Source organism: Cherax quadricarinatus, chromosome 12 (assembly GCF_038502225.1).
Source record: "Cherax quadricarinatus isolate ZL_2023a chromosome 12, ASM3850222v1, whole genome shotgun sequence".
Classification (NCBI taxonomy): Eukaryota; Metazoa; Arthropoda; class Malacostraca; order Decapoda; family Parastacidae; genus Cherax; species Cherax quadricarinatus.
This window is the reverse complement of record NC_091303.1, coordinates 31,429,664-31,453,731: the sequence shown is the minus strand read 5'-3', so window position 1 is coordinate 31,453,731 and position 24,068 is coordinate 31,429,664. Positions and strand designations below refer to the sequence as shown.

General features: G+C 39.6%; 1 protein-coding gene across 1 annotated transcript in view; it reads right to left on the bottom strand.

The window, feature by feature from the left end:
• The window catches only part of scaf6 (SR-related CTD associated factor 6), a gene marked incomplete in the record, with an annotated part of 331,549 nt that overhangs the window by 256,469 nt on the left and 51,012 nt on the right, over window positions 1–24,068 (bottom strand). Inside the window, 2 exon segments of the mRNA XM_070084306.1 lie at window positions 12,527–12,601; window positions 19,952–20,187. Of these exon segments, the coding sequence (XP_069940407.1) occupies window positions 12,527–12,601; window positions 19,952–20,187 (311 nt within the window).

Genomic DNA, 24,068 nt, shown 5'->3' with positions numbered 1-24,068 from the left:
CAAAACCTCCCTCACCCCTTCCTTCCAACGTTTTCGAGGACAACCCCTACCCCGCCTTCCTTCCCATACAAATTTAAATGCTCTCCATGTCATTCTAATTTGATCCATTCTAAATGACCAAACCACCTCAACAACCCCTCTTCAGCCCTCTGACTAATACTTTTATTAACCCTTTGAGGGTTTTCGTCGTACTAGTACGTCTTACGCGTAGGGGTTTTTGACGTACTAGTACGCATAAATTCTAGCGGCCTCAAATCTAGTGGGAGAAAGCTGGTAGGCCTTCATATGAAAGAATGGGTCTATGTGGTCAGTGTGCACAGTCTAAAAAAAATCCTGAAGCACACAGTGCATAATGAGAAAAAAAAAACTTTGACCATTTTTTTTTAATAAATCAGCGACTTTGCACTGTATTTTCGTATGGTATTTATTGTTGTATTCTAGTTTTCTTGGTCTCATTTTATAGAATGGAAGACATATTACAGAAATTGAGATGATTCTGACTGGTTTTACAATGAAAGGTGCCTTGAAATTGAGCTCAAAGTAGCAGAAATGTTCGATTTTTACCAAACTTCAAAAGTAAACAAATCGTGCCAAACGTGCAATACACGTCAACTGGTGAGTCTAATATTCTTTCACAAGTGCACCAATAATATTTATACCATTTTTTACACTAATGCAGTAGTCTGCATAACAGTAAATCTTATATTTTTTGTGAAAATAAAAATTCAAAGTGGAAAGCAAAAGAATATAAGAGGGGCCTTGAGACGTGAATAATGACTAGAGGAAATGTCATTTTAGTGCCAGGAATGTCTTTCTTGTTTATTCTGGACCCTATTCGGAAATTGGCATCTTTTGAAATTTGTGTGAAATTGGCAAAATTGCTAAATTCTGACCACTGTACTGGATAGTTGAATTTCATAAATGAGTGGTTTCTTGCACCCATTCGATAGAAAAAATGGAGTTCTAGCGAAATATTCATGTTTTTTGTCGACTAGTACAGTGAAATTGGCCGAAAATGGGGCTCAAAGTGGACAAAATCGCCGATGCGTAAACATCGCCGAGACCGCTAACTTTACGAGAGCATAATTCCGTAAGTTTTCTATCAAATTTCAAACTTTTGGTGTCTTTATGATCGGGAAAAGATTCTCTATCTTTTCATAAGAAAAAATAATTTTTTTTTTTTTTAAATTTGGCCGACCGTGAGAACGAGTTTCGGAGAGGGCCTGTCGACCCTCAAAGGGTTAACTCCACACCTCCTAATTTCCACACTCCGAATTTTCTGCATAATATTTACACCACACATTGCCCTTAGACAGGACACGTCCACTGCTTTCAACCGCCTCCTCGCTGCTGCATTCACAACCCAAGCTTCACACCCATATAAGAGTGTTGGTACTACTATACCTTCATACATTCCCTTCTTTGCCTCCATAGATAACGTTTTTTGTCTCCACATATACCTCAACACACCACTCACCCTTTTTCCCTCATCAATTCTATGATTAACCTCGTCCTTCATAAAACCATCCACTGACACGTCTACTCCCAAGTATCTGAAAGCATTCACTTCTTACATACTCCTCCTCCCCAATTTGATATCCAATTTTTCTTTATCTAAATCATTGAATACCCTCATCACCTAACTCTTTCCTATGTTCACTTTCAACTTTCTACCTTTACACACACTCCCAAACTCATCCACTAACCTTTGCAATTTTTCTTTAGAATCTCCCATAAGCACAGTATCATCAGCAGAAAGCAACTGTGTCAGTTCCCATTTTGTATTTGACTCCCCATAATTTAATCCCACCCCTCTCCTGAACACCCTAGCATTTACTTCTTTTACAACCCCATCTATAAATATATTAAACAACCATGGTGACATTACATATCCCTGTCTAAGACCAACTTTTATCAGGAAGTAGTCTCCCTCTCTTCTACACACTCTAACCTGAGCCTCACTATCCTCATAAAAACTCTTTACAGCATTTAGTAACTTACCACCTATTCCATATACTTGCAATATCTCCCACATTGCTCCTCTATCCACTCTATCATATGCCTTTTCTAAATCCATAAATGCAATAAAAACTTCCCTACCTTTATCTAAATACTGTTCACATATATGCTTCAATGTAAACACTTGATCTACACATCCCCTACTCACTCTGAAACCTCCTTGCTCATCCGCAATCCTACATTCTGTCTTACTTCTAAATCTTTCAATTATAACCCTACCGTACACTTTTCCTGGTACTCTCAGTAAACTTATTCCTCTATAATTTTTACAATCTCTTTTGTCCCCCTTCCCTTTATATAAAGGGACTATACATGCTCTCTGCCAATCCTTAGGTACCTTTCCCTCTTTCATACATTTATTAAACAAAAATACCAACCACTCCAACACTATATCCCCTCTTGCTTTTAACATTTCTCTCATGATCCCATCAGTTCCAGCTGCTTTACCCCCTTTCATTCTACGTAATGCCTCACACACCTCCCCCACACACACATCCTGTTCTTCTTCACTCCTAAAATATGGTATACCTCCCTGGCCAGTGCATGAAATTACCGCCTCCCTTTCTTCGTCGACATTTAAAAGTTCCTCAAAATATTCTCGCCATCTACCCAAAACCTCCATCTCCCCATCTACTAACTCCCAAACTCTGTTTTTAACTGACAAATCCATTCGATTCTCTAGGCTTTCTTAACCTGTTTAACTCACTCCAAAAATTTTTCTTATTTTCATTAAAATTTCTTGACAGTGCCTCTCCCACTCTATCGTCTGCTCTCCTTTTGCACTCTCTCACCACTCTCTTTACCTTTCTATTAATCTCCATATACTCTACTCTTCCTATAACACTTCTGCTTTGTAAAAACCTCTCATAAGCAAACATTTCTCTTTTATCACACCCTTTACTTCATCATTCCACCAATCACTCCTCTTTCCTCGTGCACCCACCCTCCAATAACCACAAACTTCTGCCCCACATTCTAATACTGCATTTTTAAAACTATTCCAACCCTCTTCAACCCCGCCCCCCTCTACTACTCATACTTGCACCAGCCCACCTTCCTGCCAATAGTTGCTTATATCTCACCCGAACTTCCTCTTCCCTTAGTTTATACACTTTCAATTCCCTCTTGCTTGTTTACCTGGAGTTTACCTGGAGAGAGTTCCGGGGGTCAACGGTTGCCATTTTCCTCTTTTCCCATCTACCTCTTACTCTAACTGTAGCTACAAATAAATAATGGTCCAATATATCTGTTGCCCCTCTATAAACGTGTATATCCTGGAGCCTACCCATCAACCTTTTATCCACCAATACATAATCTAAAAAAACTACTTTCATTACGTGCTATATCATACCTTGTATATTTATTTATCCTCTTCTTCATAAAATATGTATTACTTATTACCAAACCTCTTTCTACACATAGCTCCATTAACCCTTTCAGGGTCCGTCCCATAGATCTATGGCTTCACATTGAGTGTCCAAACCGTAGATCTCCGTCAAAATTCTAGCGCCGTCAAGTTTAGCGCGAAAATGCTCATAGGCCTACATGTGAGAGAACGGGTCTGCGTGGTGGGTGTGCGCCATAAACAAAAAGTCTAGGCGCCCGCATAGCATTGTGGGAACGCTGGCTCAGTTACCCTTGTTCACCATGCCTCATCGCAAGGCAGCTCTCACTCCAAGGAAAATTGGGACTCTCCTGGTTCTATCTGTTAGCTCTGACAGTGATGGAAGTGGAAATGAAGACGAATTCTTTGGTTTTGATCAGTTAGTGACCGAAAGGAATGACCAGGATATCGATAATAGTGCAGAAAACCCTGACAATCCTCAACTTTCTACCTCCGGTATGGGCACTCATCAGTCACGGTCGGTTGTACCTCAACGCAAGAGAAAACTATTATTTTCGCGTGGCCAGGCCTCTGACTTCAGTAATGATGATGATAGTGACGTGGATTGTGATTTTATTGCTCTTGACGATCATTTGAGTAGTGATAGTGAGGAATCATATTCACCAGTGAAGCGTTGGTATGTACGCCGCCACATGCACTCGGGTAGTGTACCCTATGCCATGCCCAGGGGACGGAGTACATCCCGGAGTACATCCCGTGGCCCTACACCAGGTATAGATAGTGATAGTGAGGATGATGTGGCTACACTTGGCATGGATAGACCACAGGCATCAGTAGATGGTGGTAGTGGTGATTGTAGTGCCACGGCCATGCGTGACTCGCCAGCCCAGGCTGGGACCCACGCTGCTGACTTCGCAGTTCAAGGACAAAGCGGAGCGTCAGCCACCAGCCCACCACAACCACAACTACCCGCACAACCAGCCTATGATGTCCAGTATCCACCAGCAAACCGTATCTGGGATTGACAGCAAAATCTCAATTTTGCTCCCAAGCCCCACCACTTTGATGACTCTGAAAGTGGAATTCTACCAACTTGTCCCCTTGGAAACACTACAAATGAACTGGAATTCTTTGAACTATTTTTTGACCAGCCACTGATGGAAACTATTGTCAGGGAAAGTAACAAGTATTTTGAGTACACCATGGCAAATACGATCATATCACCACAGTCAAGCCTACACCGGTGGAAAGAGACGACTGTTGCAGAAATGTATTTGATTTTTGCAACAATAATGCTTATGCCTCATGTCTATAAGCATAATATAAAAGCATATTGGTCCACAGATCAGCTAATTTCTACCCCAGTCTTCAGTGAAATCATCCCAGTGAACAGGTTTATCTTACTGTTACATATGTTGCACTTCTCTGACAAAACCAGGCCTGACAGAAGTGACAGGTTATACAAGATTAGAAATGTTTTTATGTATCTCAAACAAAAGTTCAGCATGTACTTTTATCCATTCAAGAATCTTGTAATTGACGAGTCTTTGATTTTGTTCAAAGGTAGGCTGTCATTCAAGCAGTATACACCGAGCAAGAGGAAACGCTTTGGTATAAAACTGTTTGTACTATGTGACTGTGACAGTGGCCTGGTATTGGATATTGTTGTATACACGGGAAGTAAAACATTGAAAGATACCAAGTTGTTATTGGGTATCTCAGGAGACGTAGTGAGAAGCATGATGACACCTTATCTTGGTAAGGGGCTTACATTATATACCGATAACTGGTACACAAGCCCATTACTCAGTGATTTCTTGCGAGTGAACAAGACAGATGTGTATGGCACAGTGCGTTCAATTGTAAACATATGCCCAGGCTCAACGCAGGTGCTCGTGGTGATGACGTGCAGGTGTTTACTGCCAATGACATCATGGCATTACGGTGGCATGACAAACGAGATGTCACATTGTTGACAACCATCCACCATAATGAAATGCAAGACAGTGGCAAAGTTGATCAAGTGACTAATGAACGTATTCAAAAACCAGCGACAGTTATTGATTATACACAAAACATGTGCTTGGTTGACAAATGTAACATGCAGATTGGCTTTGTTGATTGTGTTCGTAAAAGTCACAAGTGGTACATGAAACTTTTCTTCCATCTCATGGACATTTCAATGCTCAATGCATACAATATGTACCAAATGAAGACTGGCAACAGACCACTGTATGGTGAATTTTGTTTGTCTGTTGTCAGACAACTCATAATGAAGTACCAGGTAACATCTGCTATACAACAAGGTCCTCGAACTCCTCAGGATATACCCAAATGTTTGAGGAGGGAAGGTGATCATTTCATAATACAGCTTCCTTCAACTCAAAAGAAATTTGCTCAGAAGAGATGCATCGTCTGTGCACAAACAAAACGATGGCAACAAAGACGCAAAGACACTCTGTTTATGTGTGAGGAATGTAAGGTACCTCTGTTCATGGTGCCTTGTTTCAAGGAGTTCCACAAGCTCCAGCAGTTCTAAAACCATGTCCAGTGATTGTAAATATGTAAATATATGATAGAATACATGTATTAGTATTATACAAGATTTGTGTATGTTTATTGTAATAAACAACAGTGGCAAACAATACGTAATATGATAATAACTTTAGTGCGGTTATTGTGTTCAATACAGTGAGTTTATATATATACATTATATACAGTATTGGTCTCTCAGGCCCCAAATGTTAGTAGGAAAAGAAAAAAATTAGAAAAGAAAAGAAAAAACTACAAAAAACAGTAAATAAAGTAATGTGCGTATGTGGAAATCATCGATGTTGCTGCCACCATGTCATTTGGGGTCAACTTCTTGGCACTGTATCTCGGTAAGTACTGATCAGAATTTTTTTTTTGTCTTATTACCTTCACAAAAATATGCTCTTTAATTCTGTAAGAAATTTTTTTTTTTTTTCTAAATTTCTTGGACACTGGAGCACCACTTCAGATTTTGGCCTTGGACCCTGAAGGGGTTAAAGGCTCCCCATTTTCATTTACCCCTGGCACCCCAAATTTACCTACTACTCCCTGCACAACATTTTTGCCCACTTTAGCATTGAAATCCCCAACCACCATTGCTCTCACACTTGGTTCAAAACTCCCCATGCATTCACTCAACATTTCCCAAAATCTCTCTCTCTCCTCTACACTTCTCTCTTTTCCAGGTGCATATACGCTTACTATAACCCATTTTTCACATCCAACCTTTATTTTAATCCATATAATCCTTGAATTAATATATTTATAGTCCCTCTTTTCCTGCCATAACTTATCCTTCAACATTATTGCTACTCCTTCTTTAGCTCTAACTATTTGAAACCCCTGACCTAATCCCATTTATTCCTCTCCACTGAAACTCCCACCCCCTTCAGCTTTGTTTCACTTAAAGCCAGGATATCCAGCTTCTTCTCATTCATAACATCCACAATCATCTCTTTCTTATTATTTGCACAACATCCACGCACATTCAGACTTCCCACTTTGACAATTTTCTTATTATTCTTTTTAGTAATTATTACAGGAAAAGGGGTTACTAGCCCATTGTTCCCGGCATTTTAGTTGACTTTTACAACACGCATGGCTTACGGTGGAAAGATTCTTATTCCACTTCCCCACAGATATAAAAGGGAAAGTAATAAGACCAAGAACTATTAAGATAAAATCAAAGAAAACTCAGATGAGTGTGTATGAATAAACATGTACACGTATGTATAGTGTGACCTAAGTGTAAGTAGAAGTAGCAAGATGTACCCGTAATCTTGCATATTTATGAGACAGACAAAAGACACCAGCAATCCTAGCATCATGTAAAACAAATACAGGCTTTCGTTTCACACTCACTTGGCAGGACGGTAGTACCCCCCTGGGTGGTTGCTGTCTACCAACCTCCTACTAGTTTTCTGTATGTATATTTATATTTAATCTTTAAAAAAAAAAAAAATTTCAGACTTTGGGGTGTCAGGAACGGATTAACTCTATTTCCATTATTTCTTATGGGGAAAATTAATTCGACCAACGGCAAATTCGACCAACGGAAAGCTCTCTGGAACGGATTAATGCCGGTGGTTGAGGGTCCACTGTATATATGTTTGGACTGTTTAGGGGTTAAGATATAAAGTATAGATAGTCTGCATCACATGTGCACTCCTTTGAAGCATATCTAAATTTCCACTTTCTTCAGTACCATCACCACTTCATGCTTGTTCTTCATGGCACCTGCAGTATCACTAGAACTTCTCTTGGATACCATGGTTAACAGCCATATGAGATAGGGTGAAGAAGAGCAAAAATCATAAACTGACTAAGGCATGCAATGCTGCCAGAAAGCAACTATAGGTGGCATGGATGAGGGAAGGAGCAGTGCCTCTCCAAATACTCAATGCTTAGACCCAACTTGGGTCAGAGAGGTGAAAAAATCCATGGTATATACTAAAAAGGTTTTGCGAGTAACTTGATGCTTCTGAGTTTTCCAAGTAATTTTGTCAGGGTTTTCATTTATTGTATTTACATAACAACCCAACTTGGGTCAGAGAGGTGAAAAAATCCATGGTATATACTAAAAAGGTTTTGCGAGTAACTTGATGCTTCTAAGTTTTCCAAGTAATTCTGTCAGGGTTTTCATTTATTGTATTTACATAAAAATTGCTTCATGTAGTATAACTTTATACAGTTTTGGGAGAGCAATGCAAATGTGTCTTTACTAGAGACATGAATGGCCTAATTTGTTATAGAAATTATAAACAACTTTTTGTTTGTGCAGTGTAGCTTGAATGCCCTATTTTTTCTTCCCGGTATGCGAGTTTATCAAATTCTTTGTTTATTTTCTTGCAAGCTTGCTTAATGATTATAGTAAGATTGACACTTATTTTGCTGCTTGGATATTCTCGCAACCCAACAATTTGCTACATGTTCCTACGAACTGTCCTGCAAATTTACTAGATCATTCATGGATCCCTGTCTACACCGAGGCACCCAGTACATGTGTCAAAATTTAAAGTATGAGTATGAAATGTATTTCAAATATTGTATACATGCAAATGCTGTACAAGAAATTCAATAACATGTAGGAATCAAATTTTAATGTAGCAGCATCTGACTATAAACAGATCTATCAGCTGGAATATATGTATCAAAAAATCTTGTTGGGTGCTAATGATATACTGAGATATGCCCACAATTTACATCATACTGACAGTAAAACAATTTAGTGATTACATTCTAATTCCTTTCCACTGAAACTCTCCCACCCCCTTCAGCTTTGTTTCACGTAAAGCCAGGACATCCAGCTTCTTTTCATTCATAACATCCACAATCATCTCTTTCTTATCATTTGCACAACATCCACGCACATTCAGACTTCCCACTTTGACAATTTTCTTCTTCTTATTCTTTTAGTAATTATTATAGGAAAAGGGGTCACTAGCTCATTGTTCCCGGCATTTTAGTTGACTTTTACAACACGCATGGCTTACGGAGGAAAGATTGTTATTCCACTTCCCCATAGACATAAAAGTGAGCATAGAAAAGAGTAAGGTGATGAGGGTATCAAATGATTTAGATAAAGAAAAATTGGATATCAAATTGAGGAGGAGGAGTATGGAAGAAGTGAATGTTTTCAGATACTTGGGAGTTGACGTGTCAGCGGATGGATTTACGAAGGATCAGGTTAATCATAGAATTGATGAGGGAAAAAAGGTGAGTGGTGCGTTGAGGTATATATGGAGACAAAAAATGTTATCTATGGAGGCAAAGAAGGGAATGTATGAAAGTATAGTAGTACCAACACTCTTATACAGGTGTGAAGCTTGGGTTGTGAATGCAGCAGCGAGGAGGCGGTTGGAGGCAGTGGAGATGTCCTGTCGAAGGGCAATGTGTGGTGTAAATATTATGCAGAAAATTCGGAGTGTGGAAATTAGGAGGTGTGGAGTTAATAAAAGTACAGTGGACCCCCGGTTAACGATATTTTTTCATTCCAGAAGTATGTTCAGGTGCCAGTACTGACCGAATTTGTTCCCATAAGGAATATTGTGAAGTAGATTAGTCCATTTCAGACCCCCAAACATACACGTACAAACGCACTTACATAAATACACTTACATAATTGGTCGCATTGGGAGGTGAACGTTATGCGGGGGTCCACTGTATTAGTCAGAGGGCTGATGAGGGGTTGTTGAGGTGGTTTGGTCATTTAGAGAGAATGGATCAAAGTAGAATGACATGGAGACCATTTAAATCTGTAGGGGAAGGAAGGCGGGGTAGGGGTCATCCTCGAAAAGGTTGGAAGGAAGGGGTAAGGGAGGTTTTGTGGGCGAGGGGCTTGGACTTCCAGCAGGCATGCGTGAGCGTGTTCTATAGGAGTGAATGGAGACGAATGGTATTTGAGACCTGACGATCTGTTGGAGTGTGAGCAGGGTAATATTTAGTGAAGGGATTCAGGGAAACTGGATATTTTTATATAGCCGGACTCGAGTCCTGGAAATGGGAAGTACAGTGGACCCTCGCCTAACGCTATTAATCTGTTCCTGAGAGCTCAACGTTAGGCAAATTTATCGTTAGGCGAATTAATTTTCCCCATAAAAAATAATGGAAATCAAATTAATCCGTTCCTGACACCCCAAAGTATGAACAAAAAAAATTTTTAGCACATGAAATATTAATTTTAATACACGCAAACTGAAGAAGACATGCACATTTACATGACACTTACCTTTATTGAAGATCTGGTGATGATTGATGGGATGGGAGGAGGGGAGACTGTGGATGGTGTTAATTTTTAGAAGGGGAATCCCCTTCCATTAGGACTTGAGGTGGGAAGTCCTTTTCCGGGGTTACTTCCCTTCTTCTTTTAATGCCACTAGGACCAGCTTGAGAGTCACTGGACCTCTGTCGCACAACATATCTGTCCATAGAGGCATGTACCTCCCGTTTCTTCATGACATTCCTAAAGTGTTTCACAACATTGTCAGTGTAATAGTCACCAGCATGGCTTGCAATAGCTGTGTGAGGGTGATTTTCATCAAAAAAGGTTTGCACTTTAAGCCACATTGCACACATTTCCTTAATCTTTGAAGTAGGCAACTTCTTCAATTTCTCTCTCCCCTCCTCCGAAGCAGTTTCCTCAGGTCTGCCCTCTTGCTGTTCAATATGATCTAGCAGCTCATCAGTGGTTAGTTCTTCATTGTCCTCCAGCACCAACTCTTCCACATCCTCCCCACTAACCTCCAACCCCCAAGGACTTCCCCAATGCCACATTGGATTCCTCAACTGGCATACGAATGTGTAGACAAAATCCCTTTTTTCTACACATTCTGGCCACAGTTTCTTCCAAGCAGAGTTCAAGGTCCACTTAGTCACTCCCTCCCAAGCCTTACCTATAAGGTTTACACAATTGAGGATATTAAAGTGATCTCTCCAAAACTCTCTTAGAGTCAATTGAGTTTCTGAGGTCACTACAAAGCACCTTTCAAACAGAGCTTTTGTGTACAGTTTTTTGAAGTTTGCAATGACCTGCTGGTCCATGGGCTGCAGGAGAGGAGTGGTATTAGGAGGCAAAAACTTGACCTTAATGAAGCTCATGTCTGCAGAAAGTCGCTCTGCCACATATGAAGGATGACAAGGAGCATTGTCTAATACCAGGAGGCACTTAAGGTCAAATTTATTTTCAATTAGGTAATTTTTCACAGTGGGGGCAAATGCATGGTGTAACCAGTCAAAGAAAAAGTCCCTAGTGACCCATGCCTTACTGTTTGCCCTCCACAGCACACACAAATTAGCCTTGAGGATATTCTTTTGCCTGAACGCTCTGGGAGTTTCAGAGTGATACACCAATAAAGGCTTCACTTTGCAATCACCACTAGCATTGGCACACAACAACAGAGTAAGCCTGTCTTTCATAGGCTTATGTCCTGGGAGTGCCTTTTCCTCTTGAGTAATGTAGATCCTGCTTGGCATTTTCTTCCAAAACAGGCCTGTTTCGTCACAATTAAACACTTGTTCAGGTTTCAATCCTTCAGCCTCTATGTACTCCTTGAATTCATGCACATATTTTTCAGCAGCTTTGTGGTCCGAACTGGCAGCCTCACCATGCCTTATCACACTATGTATGCCACTACGATTCTTAAATCTCTCAAACCAACCTTTCCTGGCCTTAAATTCACTCACATCACGACTAGTTGCAGGCATTTTTCTAATTAAATCCTCATGCAACTTCCTAGCCTTTTCACATATGATCACTTGAGAGATACTATCTCCTGCTACCTGTTTTTTGTTTATCCACACCAATAACAGTCTCCCAACATCTTTTATCACTTGCGATCTCTGTTTCGAAAACAAAATTGCACCTTCGGCAAGAACAACTTCCTTGATTGGCGTTTTCTTGGCCACAATAGTAGCGATGGTTGATTGGGGTTTACTATACAACCTGGCCAGCTCGGAGACATGCACTCCACTTTCATACTTAGCAATGATCTCTTTCTTCATTATTATTATTAATAATGAAGAAAGAGATCATTATCATATCATATCCATAGTAATTCTCACCCTAATTCCTGTAGGAGGGCACTAGAAGCTTTCTTGGGGCCCATGGTCACTTATTTTGCAGGTGAAATCACTAAAAATGCTGTGATAATACGAAATGTTCCAATTGTATGCTTGGATGTGACCGTGGAGGCTGGCTTGTAAACACTGCCACCCACGGAACAAGTGAGGCTGGCTCAGGCTGTACGTGGACGCATCTCGGACGAATCGCGTTGAGTTTTTTAGTGCTAGGTGAGGCAAAATTTTTGCGTTAAAATGTATCGCTAGGTGGATTTAACGTAATGCGATGCCATCATTAGGCGAGGGTCCACTGTACAATGCCTGCACTCTAAAGGAGGGGTTCGGGATATTGATAGTTTGGAGGGATATGCTGTGTATCTTTATACATATATGCTTCTAAACTGTTGTGTTCTGAGCACCTCTACAAAAACAGTGATTATGTGTGAGTGAGGTGAAAGAGTTGAATGATGATGAAAGTATTTTCTTTGTTTTTGGGTCACCCTGCCTCGGTGGGAGACGGCCGACTTGTTAAAAAAAAAAAAAAAATCTAATACCAGAAGGTCTTTCACTTACCAGTGATGTAGGACATCATTCATGAGGTATATGATGTGTAATTTGTGATTAAATGGACCACTGTTAGCTGTAGCTCTGAAAAAACAAAAACGTTGGTTGTTAGATATCTAGATGAAGAAAAATTTCATCAAATACATGTATATCAATCACCTAAACACAGGACATTAGTTCATAAACAATATCTAGACAGATAAAGGAATTTTTGACACCTACAAGGATATGTTGGTGATGAAGGAGTGAAATCATTTACAACCCTTAACAAATTTTGCAGATGGCCTATGTAAGTTCTGAGGGTTGTTGAGGTGGTTCGGACATGTAGAGAGAATGGAGCGAAACAGAATGACTTCAAGAGTGTATCAGTCTGTAGTGGAAGGAAGGCGGGGTAGGGGTCGGCCTAGGAAGGGTTGGAGGGAGGGGGTAAAGGAGGTTTTGTGTGCGAGGGGCTTGGACTTCCAGCAGGCATGCGTGAGCGTGTTTGATAGGAGTGAATGGAGACAAATGGTTTTTAATACTTGACGTGCTGTTGGAGTGTGAGCAAAGTAACATTTATGAAGGGATTCAGGGAAACCGGCAGGCCGGACTTGAGTCCTGGAGATGGGAAGTACAGTGCCTGCACTCTGAAGGAGGGGTGTTAATGTTGTAGTTTAAAAACTGTAGTGTAAAGCACCCTTCTGGCAAGACAGTGTTGGAGTGAATGATGGTGAAAGTTTTTCTTTTTCGGGCCACCCTGCCTTGGTGGGAATTGGCCGGTGTGATAATAAAAAATAAAATATAGATTATAAACAACCTATATAATTTGTTACATGATTCATCCTGTTTTAAGGATAGCATGTCACAAGAGTAACTTTATAAAATTTTTTTGTTTTTAGTTTCATCAACAATGTAAGAAACACAATACAGTAAGGCCCCGCTTTACGGCGTTTCTCCTTACGGCGTTCCGCTAATACAGCGATGTCAAATTATGACCAAAATTTGCTATATGGCAAGCGGTCTTTCAAATACGGCGCCCCCCACCTGGTTTGTTTACATTTTCCGTGACCTCATCTATTATGTCAGGAAACTTTCCAAAATTTCAAGTGTTTTAAAGTTACTGCATATTTTATATGTACTCTGATAATTATACTTAAGTGTACCTGTACCTAAATATACTTACACACTGTGCTGGTGTGCAGGTACACATTAAAATTGTTAAGTCTCTCTCTACTCATGACGCCAATACTACGTAATAACAATCACTCTTGGGCACACTAAATGTCTTATTTTACATCAATATAGGCATTTTCATTAATCCATCTATGATATTTTCCTCAAAATTATATATGAAACCCATTACATAGCATATAAACATGATACATACACTCACAGAATAAAAATTTACGTAAATATGAGATTTGTTTACAAAGCGGTTGTGCAGGTAGTGTCGGAAGAATTACGTTTTCTCTAGTCAAACTGGGGGATACCTGTAGAAAAATAATCTTTTCGTATGCCTTTCCTCTATATATAGCAATTCACGACCCTTGTGGGTTTAGTGCTTTTTATAATAAATAATAAAAATAATATTATTATTATTATTATCTTCATTCACTCTAAAAATGGTGTGTTGCTGTTTGTTTATTCTGAAATAACTTGTACAACTTGTACACAATGTAAGAGTATTTGTATTGTGAGGTAATTATTATTAAAAAAATATTGAGGTAAATGTTTTACAAACTCTTACAAATGGACGCGAATGAACTAGAAGTAGACACATATTAATACGCATTTATTTCGCCTGACCAAGTGATCGTCCACTACCTGTTCAGTCTGTGTTCTTACATTGTCTCTACTCTGTATCTCATTCTCTCTCTCGTTTACTCTTTCGTTAACTAGTTGGCTCTCATTGATGATGGCGTCTAAGGTTAGCTGTGATAAAAAAAAAGAGAATTCGTAAGCCTCTTGCTTTAAGTGCCAAGTTAGAGGATGATGGTGTGTCATTCTGATTTTATTCAATAAACACCCTGCCACTCACCTCTCACACATTAATATTAATATTTTAAGGTAAGTAATAAGTGTACTCTGTGTGTATCTTACCTTTTATTGTGTTTTTAATGTCTATTTCTATTGCTAACTTAATATAAGTTAGTGTAAACTTGTTGTCTGGCATTTATTGCATATTTAATGTGTGCTCTGATAATAATACTTGTGGACCTGCATGGTAGCCGGGTGAAGGGACAACATTACCCTTTCTCTGCTCAGCCATCAGAGAAAACGTGTATGAATCTGCGTTTGGCCCAGCCACTCCCTCACTCCGCTTTTGTTTACAATTTTCAGCATGAGTTATTCATTACTTCTACCCTCGTTTATGATGGCATCTAAAGGTAGTTGTTAGAAATGATTAAATTCAGTGAACAAGGCATGTCGATGTTAATAATATGGCTCTGGGCCACAGTGTAGGTAGCCGGTAGGTGTAGCCCAGGCGGGCTACACCTACCGGCTACCTACACTGACTTCCTACAAATATATACTACTCACCTCTCTTCCTATATTAAGACTACACATATTTTAAGGTAAATAATGAGTGTACTGTATGTGTATTTTACCTCTCTGGGATGTTTTAAATATCGTATATTAAGTATGAGACGGGGAGCCAGGGCTACCTACGCCTGACTTCCTACAAATAAGCACTACTCACCTCTCTCCCTACATTAAGATTACAAATACTTTAAGTAATGAATTTACTGTGAATGTATTTTACTTTGTGTGTTTTTAATGCCTAGTTCTATTACTAACTTAATATAATTTAGTGTAAACTTGTTGTCTGGCATTTATATGCATTTATAAATGGAAAAAATGGCGTTCTCCCTTCCGGCGATGCCTGCTTTCTGCCGACAGCCTGGAACCTAACCCGCCGTATAAGTGGGGCCCTACTGTATATGCAATAACTAGAACAATAATTAAGGAGGGTTAAGGGGATTTATCAGTCAAATTTAATGTGTGTTTTTCTTACAAAACTCTCAGTGTTAATCACTACTTGTAACTTTAATTTACCACACCAACCATCTCCCAATAAAATAGGGTGACCCCAAAAAATAGAAACATTCACCACCAGTCTTTCAACTGCTGCTTCACCAGAAGTACACAGACATGGCAATTTAACCCTTTCATCATTTCCGACGTACTAGTACAGCTTACACACCAGGGTTATTGACGTACTAGAATGCCTAAATTCTAGCGTATTCAAATCTAGTGAAAGCTGGTATACCTACATATGAAGGAATGGGTCTATGTGGTCAGTGTGCACAGTATAAACAAAATCCTGCAGCACACAGTGCATAATGAGAAAAAAGAAACTCCGACCGTGTTTCTGGTTTAAAACCGCGACTTTGCAGTGTATTTTCGTATGGTATTTATGGTTGTATTCTAATTTTCCTGGTCTCATTTTATAGAATGAAGGACATATTACAGAAATTGAGATGATTTTGATTGATTTCACAATGAAAAGTACCTTGAAATTGAGCTCGAAGTAGCAGAAATGTTCGATTTTTACCAAATTTCAAAAGTAAACAAATCATGCCAGGCGTCCAATACACGTCAATTGGTGAGTCTAATATTCTTTCACAAGTGCACTGACATTATTTATACCATTTCTACATTTCTACACTAATGCAGTAGTCTGCATAACAGTAAATCTTCTATTTTTTGTGAGAATAAAAATTCAAAGTGGAAAGCAAAAGAGATGTAAGAGAGGCCTGGGGACATGACTAATGAACAGAGAAAATGTTATTTTAGTGCCAGGAATGTCTGTGTTGTGTATTCTGGACCCTATTTGGAAATTGGCATCTTCTGAAATTTGTGTGAAACTGGCAAAATTGCCAATTTCTGACCACTTTATTGGATACTTGAAATCGGTAAATGGGTGGTTTCTTGTACTCATTCGATAGAAAAAATGGAGTTCTAGCGAAATAGATATGATTTCTGTTGACTAGTACACTGAAATTGGCTGAAAACAGGGCTCAAAGTGGGCGAAATCGCCGATGCGTCAACATCGTCGAGACTGCTAACTTCGCGAGAGCATAATTCCATAAATTTTCAATCAAATTTCATACTTTTGGTGTCATTATGACCGGGAAAAGATTCTCTATCATTTCAAAACAAGAAAATAATTTTTTTTTTTTCCAAAAAAATTTTCGACCCTGAGAACGAGTTTAGGAGAGTCTCTCAACCCTGAAAGGGTTGAATGGCCTTCTGAACTGACCTTCAAAGTGAATGCATTGTAGCATCTCCACAAGAAAAAAAAACTGCCACAAAACACAAATAATTGTTTTTTACTGTCCATCACGTGCCATTCTTTCATTTAATTCCAACCATGTAAATAAAACCAATGAGACATTCATATCTGGCATGACCCCCAACTCAAATGAACATGAGAGACATGCAGTTTTCATTAACCCATAGACCATGTTAGCTGGAGGTGTTGCCACATTTGTTTTCCCCTTTTTTTTCCTAAACAACTGTCCACTTTTGTTGCTGTCTACAGCTGTTTCTGTCAATTGTGATGGATTGGGAAATGCTGTCTGGAGAAAACTTATATCATCACTCTCCTAGGTGAGGGAGTCCCTGTGAAGGACACTCAAGAGAAGCAGAGATGTATCCCCAAAGTCTGTCAGGAGCCTCAACAAACCTGCAAGTACTGCCTTACAGTACAACTCCCATTAGGAAAAAGGGGTTTCAGAAGCCTCATAAGACTACTCCATGAACTAATGCTTGATGTTCAAGAAGTGGCTAGGTGCACCCTGAAACATTGCCCACAAAAGGATCTGAGGATGCCATGTCAGAGGGCTGCCAAGAAACCCATTATGACAGAGAGTATGCACAAAACTCGTCTTGCTTTTTAAGTCAAGTACAAGAGCTGGACCTTGGATGACTCGAGAAACATTATATTTGGTGATGAATTGACTTTGTGTTATCATGAATGCCTTAAAGCAGATTTGACATCCAAGAGGTTCTTCAAGTTTTGACCCATGCTTTTCAATAAAAAAATAAGTCAAACATCCAGCCAAGGTCATGGTTTAGCATTTTTCTCAGTGGTAATGGTGACTGTGGTGGTTTGTACTTCCTATCCAAGGATGAGGTGGTGAATGTGGAGAAATATTTAAAAGTCCTTGATGAAGAACTTCACACTCATTATCATATTCATGGCACCAGCACTTTTATGTACAATTGAGCCCCTTGCCACTGCAGCAAGAAAGCCAAGAATTGGTTGAGACTAGCATGAAATCCATTTTAGAATGACTGAGAAACAACAGCTCGGATATCAATCCAATCAAAAATGTTTGGCAGGTGTTGAAATCCAGTGTTGCAGAGCAACAAATCTCAAGCATCCCTAAGTGATGGAGGTCCTATAAAAATTTACGGATTTATATGGTTCTAGACTTGTTTCCAGAAACTAGTGTAATTCTTTGCCAAAAAGGATTAAGAACTAATGAAAGCAAAAGGTCAAATGACTAAATACTGTATTGATGCACAGTTTGGCTAAATGATTAAATTGTTTTTGTGCTTTGTTCACCCTTTTGCAGCCTTATTTTTTTAAAGGAAATTTTTTTTTGTAGACTGTACCTCCCACCTCCACAACTACTCAGTTCACCACTTTCATGAGATGGAAAGGCACCAAACAGAAAATTGCATAAAAGTAAGTTTTTATTAAGACAGCCATAAATAAAAGTAATATAGTAAAAATAATAGAGGTAAAAATAAACATTTACCCAAACTTTCAAGCTGCTTCCCATTCTTAACAAAATCCAAGCAAACTAGGACCATTACACTATCATTATTTTTAACTCAACAGCCTTCTACCACCATCTTGATCCTATCTATCCCAGCTGCTTTAACCCTTACCATTCTAACCACTGCCTCACACACTTTCCCCACATCAACCTCAAGCTCCTCTTCACTCTTATACAATGTTATCCCTTCTTATCCCATGCATGGAATCACCACCTCTCCTTCATCACTAACATTCAACAACTCTTCAAAATATCATCTTCATCTTTCTGGTACCTCTACCTTCCCATGTAACAATTGCAATGGCTGTCACACAGAACTACACCACTGAGATTAGAGTCTCTCATGTAGTTCTACATCACGAGCTCAGCTCACTCAGGTAAGTAGTGAGTGGTAAATTTTGGCCTAGATATGAAGGAATGGGTTCATGCAGTGAATGTGCACAGTATAAAAATAAATCTAGCCCCACGTATTGCATGATGGGAAAAGCAAAACTGTGACCACATATTTGGTTTAAAATAGCAACTTTGAGAAGCTTTTTAGGAGTTTTTTCTTTTCTTTTTTTTTTTTTTCTTTTTTTTGGCTGTTTCATGGTATCATTTGATAGAATGGAAAACATGCTACTGAAATAAAGATAATTTTGGTTAGTTTTTAGACTGGCAGTAGCTTGAAATCAGGCTCAAGGTAGCAAAAATATTTGATTTTTCTTGAGAGTAAGACCTCCCTACACCCCCTGGGTTTGTAATAGGTCAGATTCAATTATGGGGATGCAATTAACCATGACCAATAATTCCCAGTAATTTTATAATCCAGGAAATAGAGTAAATCTTCAATGTGTGATTATGAATTCAAAATGGAAGGCATGATAAATGAACATTAGAAATATTGTTTTTGTGCCAGGAATCTCTATACTGTTTATTTGACACTATTTTTAAATTTACATATTTTTTTAAATTTGTGCCAACTTGGCAGCTTGAGGCAGTGGAGACAAAATGTATGAGAGCAATGTGTGATGTGCATACTATGCAGAGAGAATTCAGAGCACAAAAATTAGAAAATGGTGCAGAGTTACCAAAGGTATAATTCAGAGGGCAGAGGGTATATACAGTTGGGGTGAAGAGGAGGGAAAGGGGTTGTGCCAGGAAAGATTGAAGGGATGGGGTAAAGGAGATTTTGAATGCTAAGGGCTTGAGCATCCAGCATGCTTATGTAAGCATGTTAGATATGAGAAGAGACAAGCAGTGTTCATGGCTTTATGTGCTGTTGGAGTGTTAGCAAGATAACATTTAAGAAGGGATTCAGGGAAACTAATTAAGTGGACTTAGAGTCCTGCTAGGAGGAACGTATAGTTCCTGCACTGTGAAGGAGGGGTGGAAGTAGCAGTTAAAAGGATCATCTGAAGCCTACCATCTGTGCACTTCTGTCAAGACAGTTACTCTTTTTGGATCACCCTACTTTGGTGGGAGAAGCCAGTATTAAAAAATATTACCTTAAAAAAAAAAAGTGTTTTTAAAATATTTTGGTTTATTTTTGCATGGAAGACCAAAATGACTAAAATGAACTTGTAGATAAAGACAAGAACAGTCAGTGAGTTAAAGCAACTCTTGAATATCGTCAAAACCAGTATCAACTGAGTAATTATGAAACAAAGCCTGTCAGCCTTACTTCCACAGAAGGTATCGTGCAAGCCATTTATTCTTTGCTGGAGACTGTGCATTAGTGAAGATCCAATGCTTGCCATTAGATATGGAATCCTTAGTACATGACTCTGTAATGGGACCTAAGAGGTCCTCCAACTCATGAGTGGAGAAACCTAGGTCTGAGGCCTCATTACGCAAAACTTCACCTCTGGCTACATATATACCCTCTCTCACTTGACCATCCTTTTGCTGTTCCAGAACCTGCCAAGAATTCATAAAATATATTATAAACAAAAATTAATATATCTGACAAATAATAATGAGACAAACAATAATGAAATGAGCACAATGCAAGACAAGTGCCTAAACAAGAACACAAAATATAGTAAAACCTCAACATAACAAACTAACAGGTTAGGAGCGGGATGCCGGTAATGGTAATTGTAGTGGATAAAGATGAGATTATTTTTCCATGTTAACAACAATAAAAAATAATTCCAAATCGATTGACCCCAGCAGATTTCGGTCCTTATTACCAAAGTGTGTTATATAGAAGTCTATTACAAAGAATTTACTTTACAACTTCCCACTGGTATGGAAACTAGAACTGTTCCATATAACAACTATAATATCTTACAAATAAAATATAACAATTAGAAAAAACTGAGCATCACACACTTTTCAAAAAAAAAAAAAAAATTCTTACAGTGTACATTACTTTTATGAAGTTATTTTTTTTTTTCAACAAACCGGCCGTATCCCACCGAGGCAGGGTGGCCTAAAAAGAAAAACGAAATTTTCTCTTTTTAAATTTAGTAATTTATGGAAATATAAACACATATGCAGTATAATGTGATCCTTTATTGACAACGTTTCACCCACACAGTGGGCTTTTTCAAGTCACACACAGATCTACCTGGGGTGGAAGGTACGGGAGTATTTATAGTCATGTTCAGAATGTTGAGGTCAGGTGGAGAATGCTGCATCTGATGATCAACCGGGTGGGGTTATAGAGTCTTGGGTAGCTTGGCAGGGATATTGGACAAGTTGTGAGTAGACCTTCTGCAGTGTTCTATGTTCTTATGTGGGATAGCGATGAAGAAGTTTCTTGGCGAGTGGTTCAGCTATGTTATAGAAGCCGTTGTTCTGGTTGAAATTGTTGGTTATAGAGATAAGCGATGATTCCAGGATTCTTCGGTATTGAGTGTTGTCTTCTGTGGCGATAAGTCTTGAGTTTCTGTAGTTAATTAAATGGTTGTGTGAATTGCGATGTTGTACACAGGCATTCCTTGTATCGTCAGTCCTGCTTGCATATTGGTGTTCTGAAATACGTGTTTGGAGGTCTCTTGATGTTTCGCCCACATATAATTTGTTGCAGTCATTACAAGGGATTATGTATACCCCTGCAGAGGATGGAGGCTTGTCCTGTCTACTACTGGTGATGTCCTTGATGGTCGTGGTTGTGGAGGTAGATACTTGGAATGATGTATTGGAAAAAATGTTGGAAACATGTTTGGCAATGGAGTTGGCAGAAGGTCTACTCACAACTTGTCCAATACCCCTGCCAAGCTACCCAAGACTCTATAACCCCACCCGGTAGATCATCAGATGCAGCATTCTCCACCTGACTTCAACATTCTGAACATGACTATAAATACTCCCGTACCTTCCACCCCAGGTAGATCTGTGTGTGACTTGAAAAAGCCCACTGTGTGGGTGAAACGTTGTCAATAAAGGATCACATTATACTGCATATGTGTTTATATTTCCATTGTGTCGGTATTTTATACCATTTATTTCCTTAGTAATTTATACGGGAGAAGGGGTTACTAGCCCCTTGCTCCCGGCATTTTAGTCGCCTCTTACAACACACATGGCTTACGGAGGAAGAATTCTGTTCCACTTCCCCATGGAGATTAGAGGAAATAAACAAGAACAAGAACTAGAAAGAAAATAGAAGAAAACTGAGAGGGGTATGTATATATATGCTTGTACATGTATGTGTAGTGTGCCCTAAGTGTAAGTAGAAGTGTCAGCATAGTTGCTGATCCCCTTATATGTGTTGTATAGCGTATCATAGTACCATCCATGTGCTTTATATAGAAGATCCCTAGGCCGAGTGACTGTATGACATCACGGGATACAGCATGAGTCAGTGAGACAAGCTGCCTCCCTCTCAGTCGACGCATAGGCAAAGAAGAAGGCAGAACACGGCAGGCTGGGCTCCATCTCCCATTACCACAGTCTGACAATATAGCGCTACCATCCAACAAGTGAGTTTACCTTATCCATCAATCTCCTACCGAACCCCACACGGCAATTTGGTGACAGCGGTGTGGGCATAAAATTGATAATTACACCGATGTACGGAGATTTCTTTCGACCAGCAAGACGGCCATTTCGTGTCGCCAGTAGGCCGACCTAGCCAAGCCAGCTACCTCAAGCCAGCTACCTCAATCAAGCGTCTACCAGCCACTACATTATTCACTGGTCAGTCTCTTTGTATTAGTGTTTATCTGCTTATTTGCATCACTCCCGAGGGGTTGACCCGAGTTTGCAAAGTAAGCCAGTAAGACAGACTGTGGTAATGGGAGATGGAGCCCAGCCTGCCGTGTTCTGCCTTCTTCTATGTCTATGCGTCGACTGAGAGGGAGGCAGCTTGTCTCACTGACTCATGCTGTATCCCGTGACGTCATACAGTCACTCGGCCTAGGGATCTTCTATATAAAGCACATGGATGGTACTATGATACGCTATACAACACATATAAGGGGATCAGCAACTATGCTGACAGAAGCAGCAAGATGTACCTGAAATCTTGCATGTTTATGAAACAGAAAAAAGACACCAGCAATCCTACTATCAAGTAAAACAATTACAGGCTTCCGTTTTACACTCACTTGGCAGGACGGTAGTACCTCCCTGGGCGGTTGCTGTCTACCAGCCTACTACCTAGGACGAAGTTAGTTATTATTATTATTATTATTATTCAGCAAATCTTCAATTTAATGGACAAAGATAAGGGAGTGGGTACCTGGTAATGGTGACTGTAGTAGATAGTTAGGATTGTTTTGTCATGATAGTAACAACAGCAGACAATCCCTTAATCAACGGACTTTGTTCATTGTTTCTGAATCAATTGGTCCAGAGTATTTTATCCGGTATTTCCACAGTCCATTAAAATGAGGTCCATTAAATCAAGAGTATGGGGAACACTCAGTTTTGATCTAAGGAAGGATGGGTCCAATTCCTTGAATCAAGTCCCTCACCAGGATGAAAGCACCAGAGGTTTCCAATGGTGATTAACACTAACAAGCATATGCAGTACTCAGGACGTTTATTAAGAAGACTTTTACCCACCAGGAGCTTCATCAATTCTATACAGAAAGTAGAAAATAGCATATACAGCAAGTCAGGTCAGGTGCTGCATGGGCTGGAAGGTGAAGCAAAGTGATGGCTATGTTCTTAGGTAGAATGGGTTTAAGAAGTATTTCTAAGATCATGAAACTGTTTGTTTTGAGAAACAGTGTTGGTAGTAGCAATCACAGTAGATGCTCAATGGCATCTTTGAAGCAAGCTGATATTTAACCCTTAAACTGTCCACACGTAGATATACGTTCACATGTGCTGGGCTCCAAACGTAGATCAACGTTTCGTTTTTTTCATTCCTTCAAATTTGGTTCAACAGGCCTGAGTCGCCTAGACATGAAAGAATGGGTCAGTCCACTCAGTGTGTGCACTATGAAAAAAATGGGGGACCACTTAGTACCTTGTGGGAGCACCAGTTCAACTGAGTGCCAGCTAGAGCAAATAGCATGGCAAACACCAGTGATTCACTGATGTCATGTCATATTAACACTCATATTTTTAAGAGGAAAGTAAAAATAGGTTAGATAAATGCATGAGTGGGTGTGGGTGGGTGTGAGTCGGACCTGACTTGCTTGTGCTACTGGGTCAGATGTCGTGCTCCTTCTTTCAGTGAACATGACCTGACTAGGTGGGTCATTGGTCTAAGCCGGGGGGTAACATGGACCTGCTTTGCATGGGCCAGTAGGCCTGTTGCAATGTTCCTTCTTATGTTCTAATGTATTCGGCTGGCTAGCTGGCTGGCTTTAGCTGTCTCTGTCTGTATCTGTCTATAT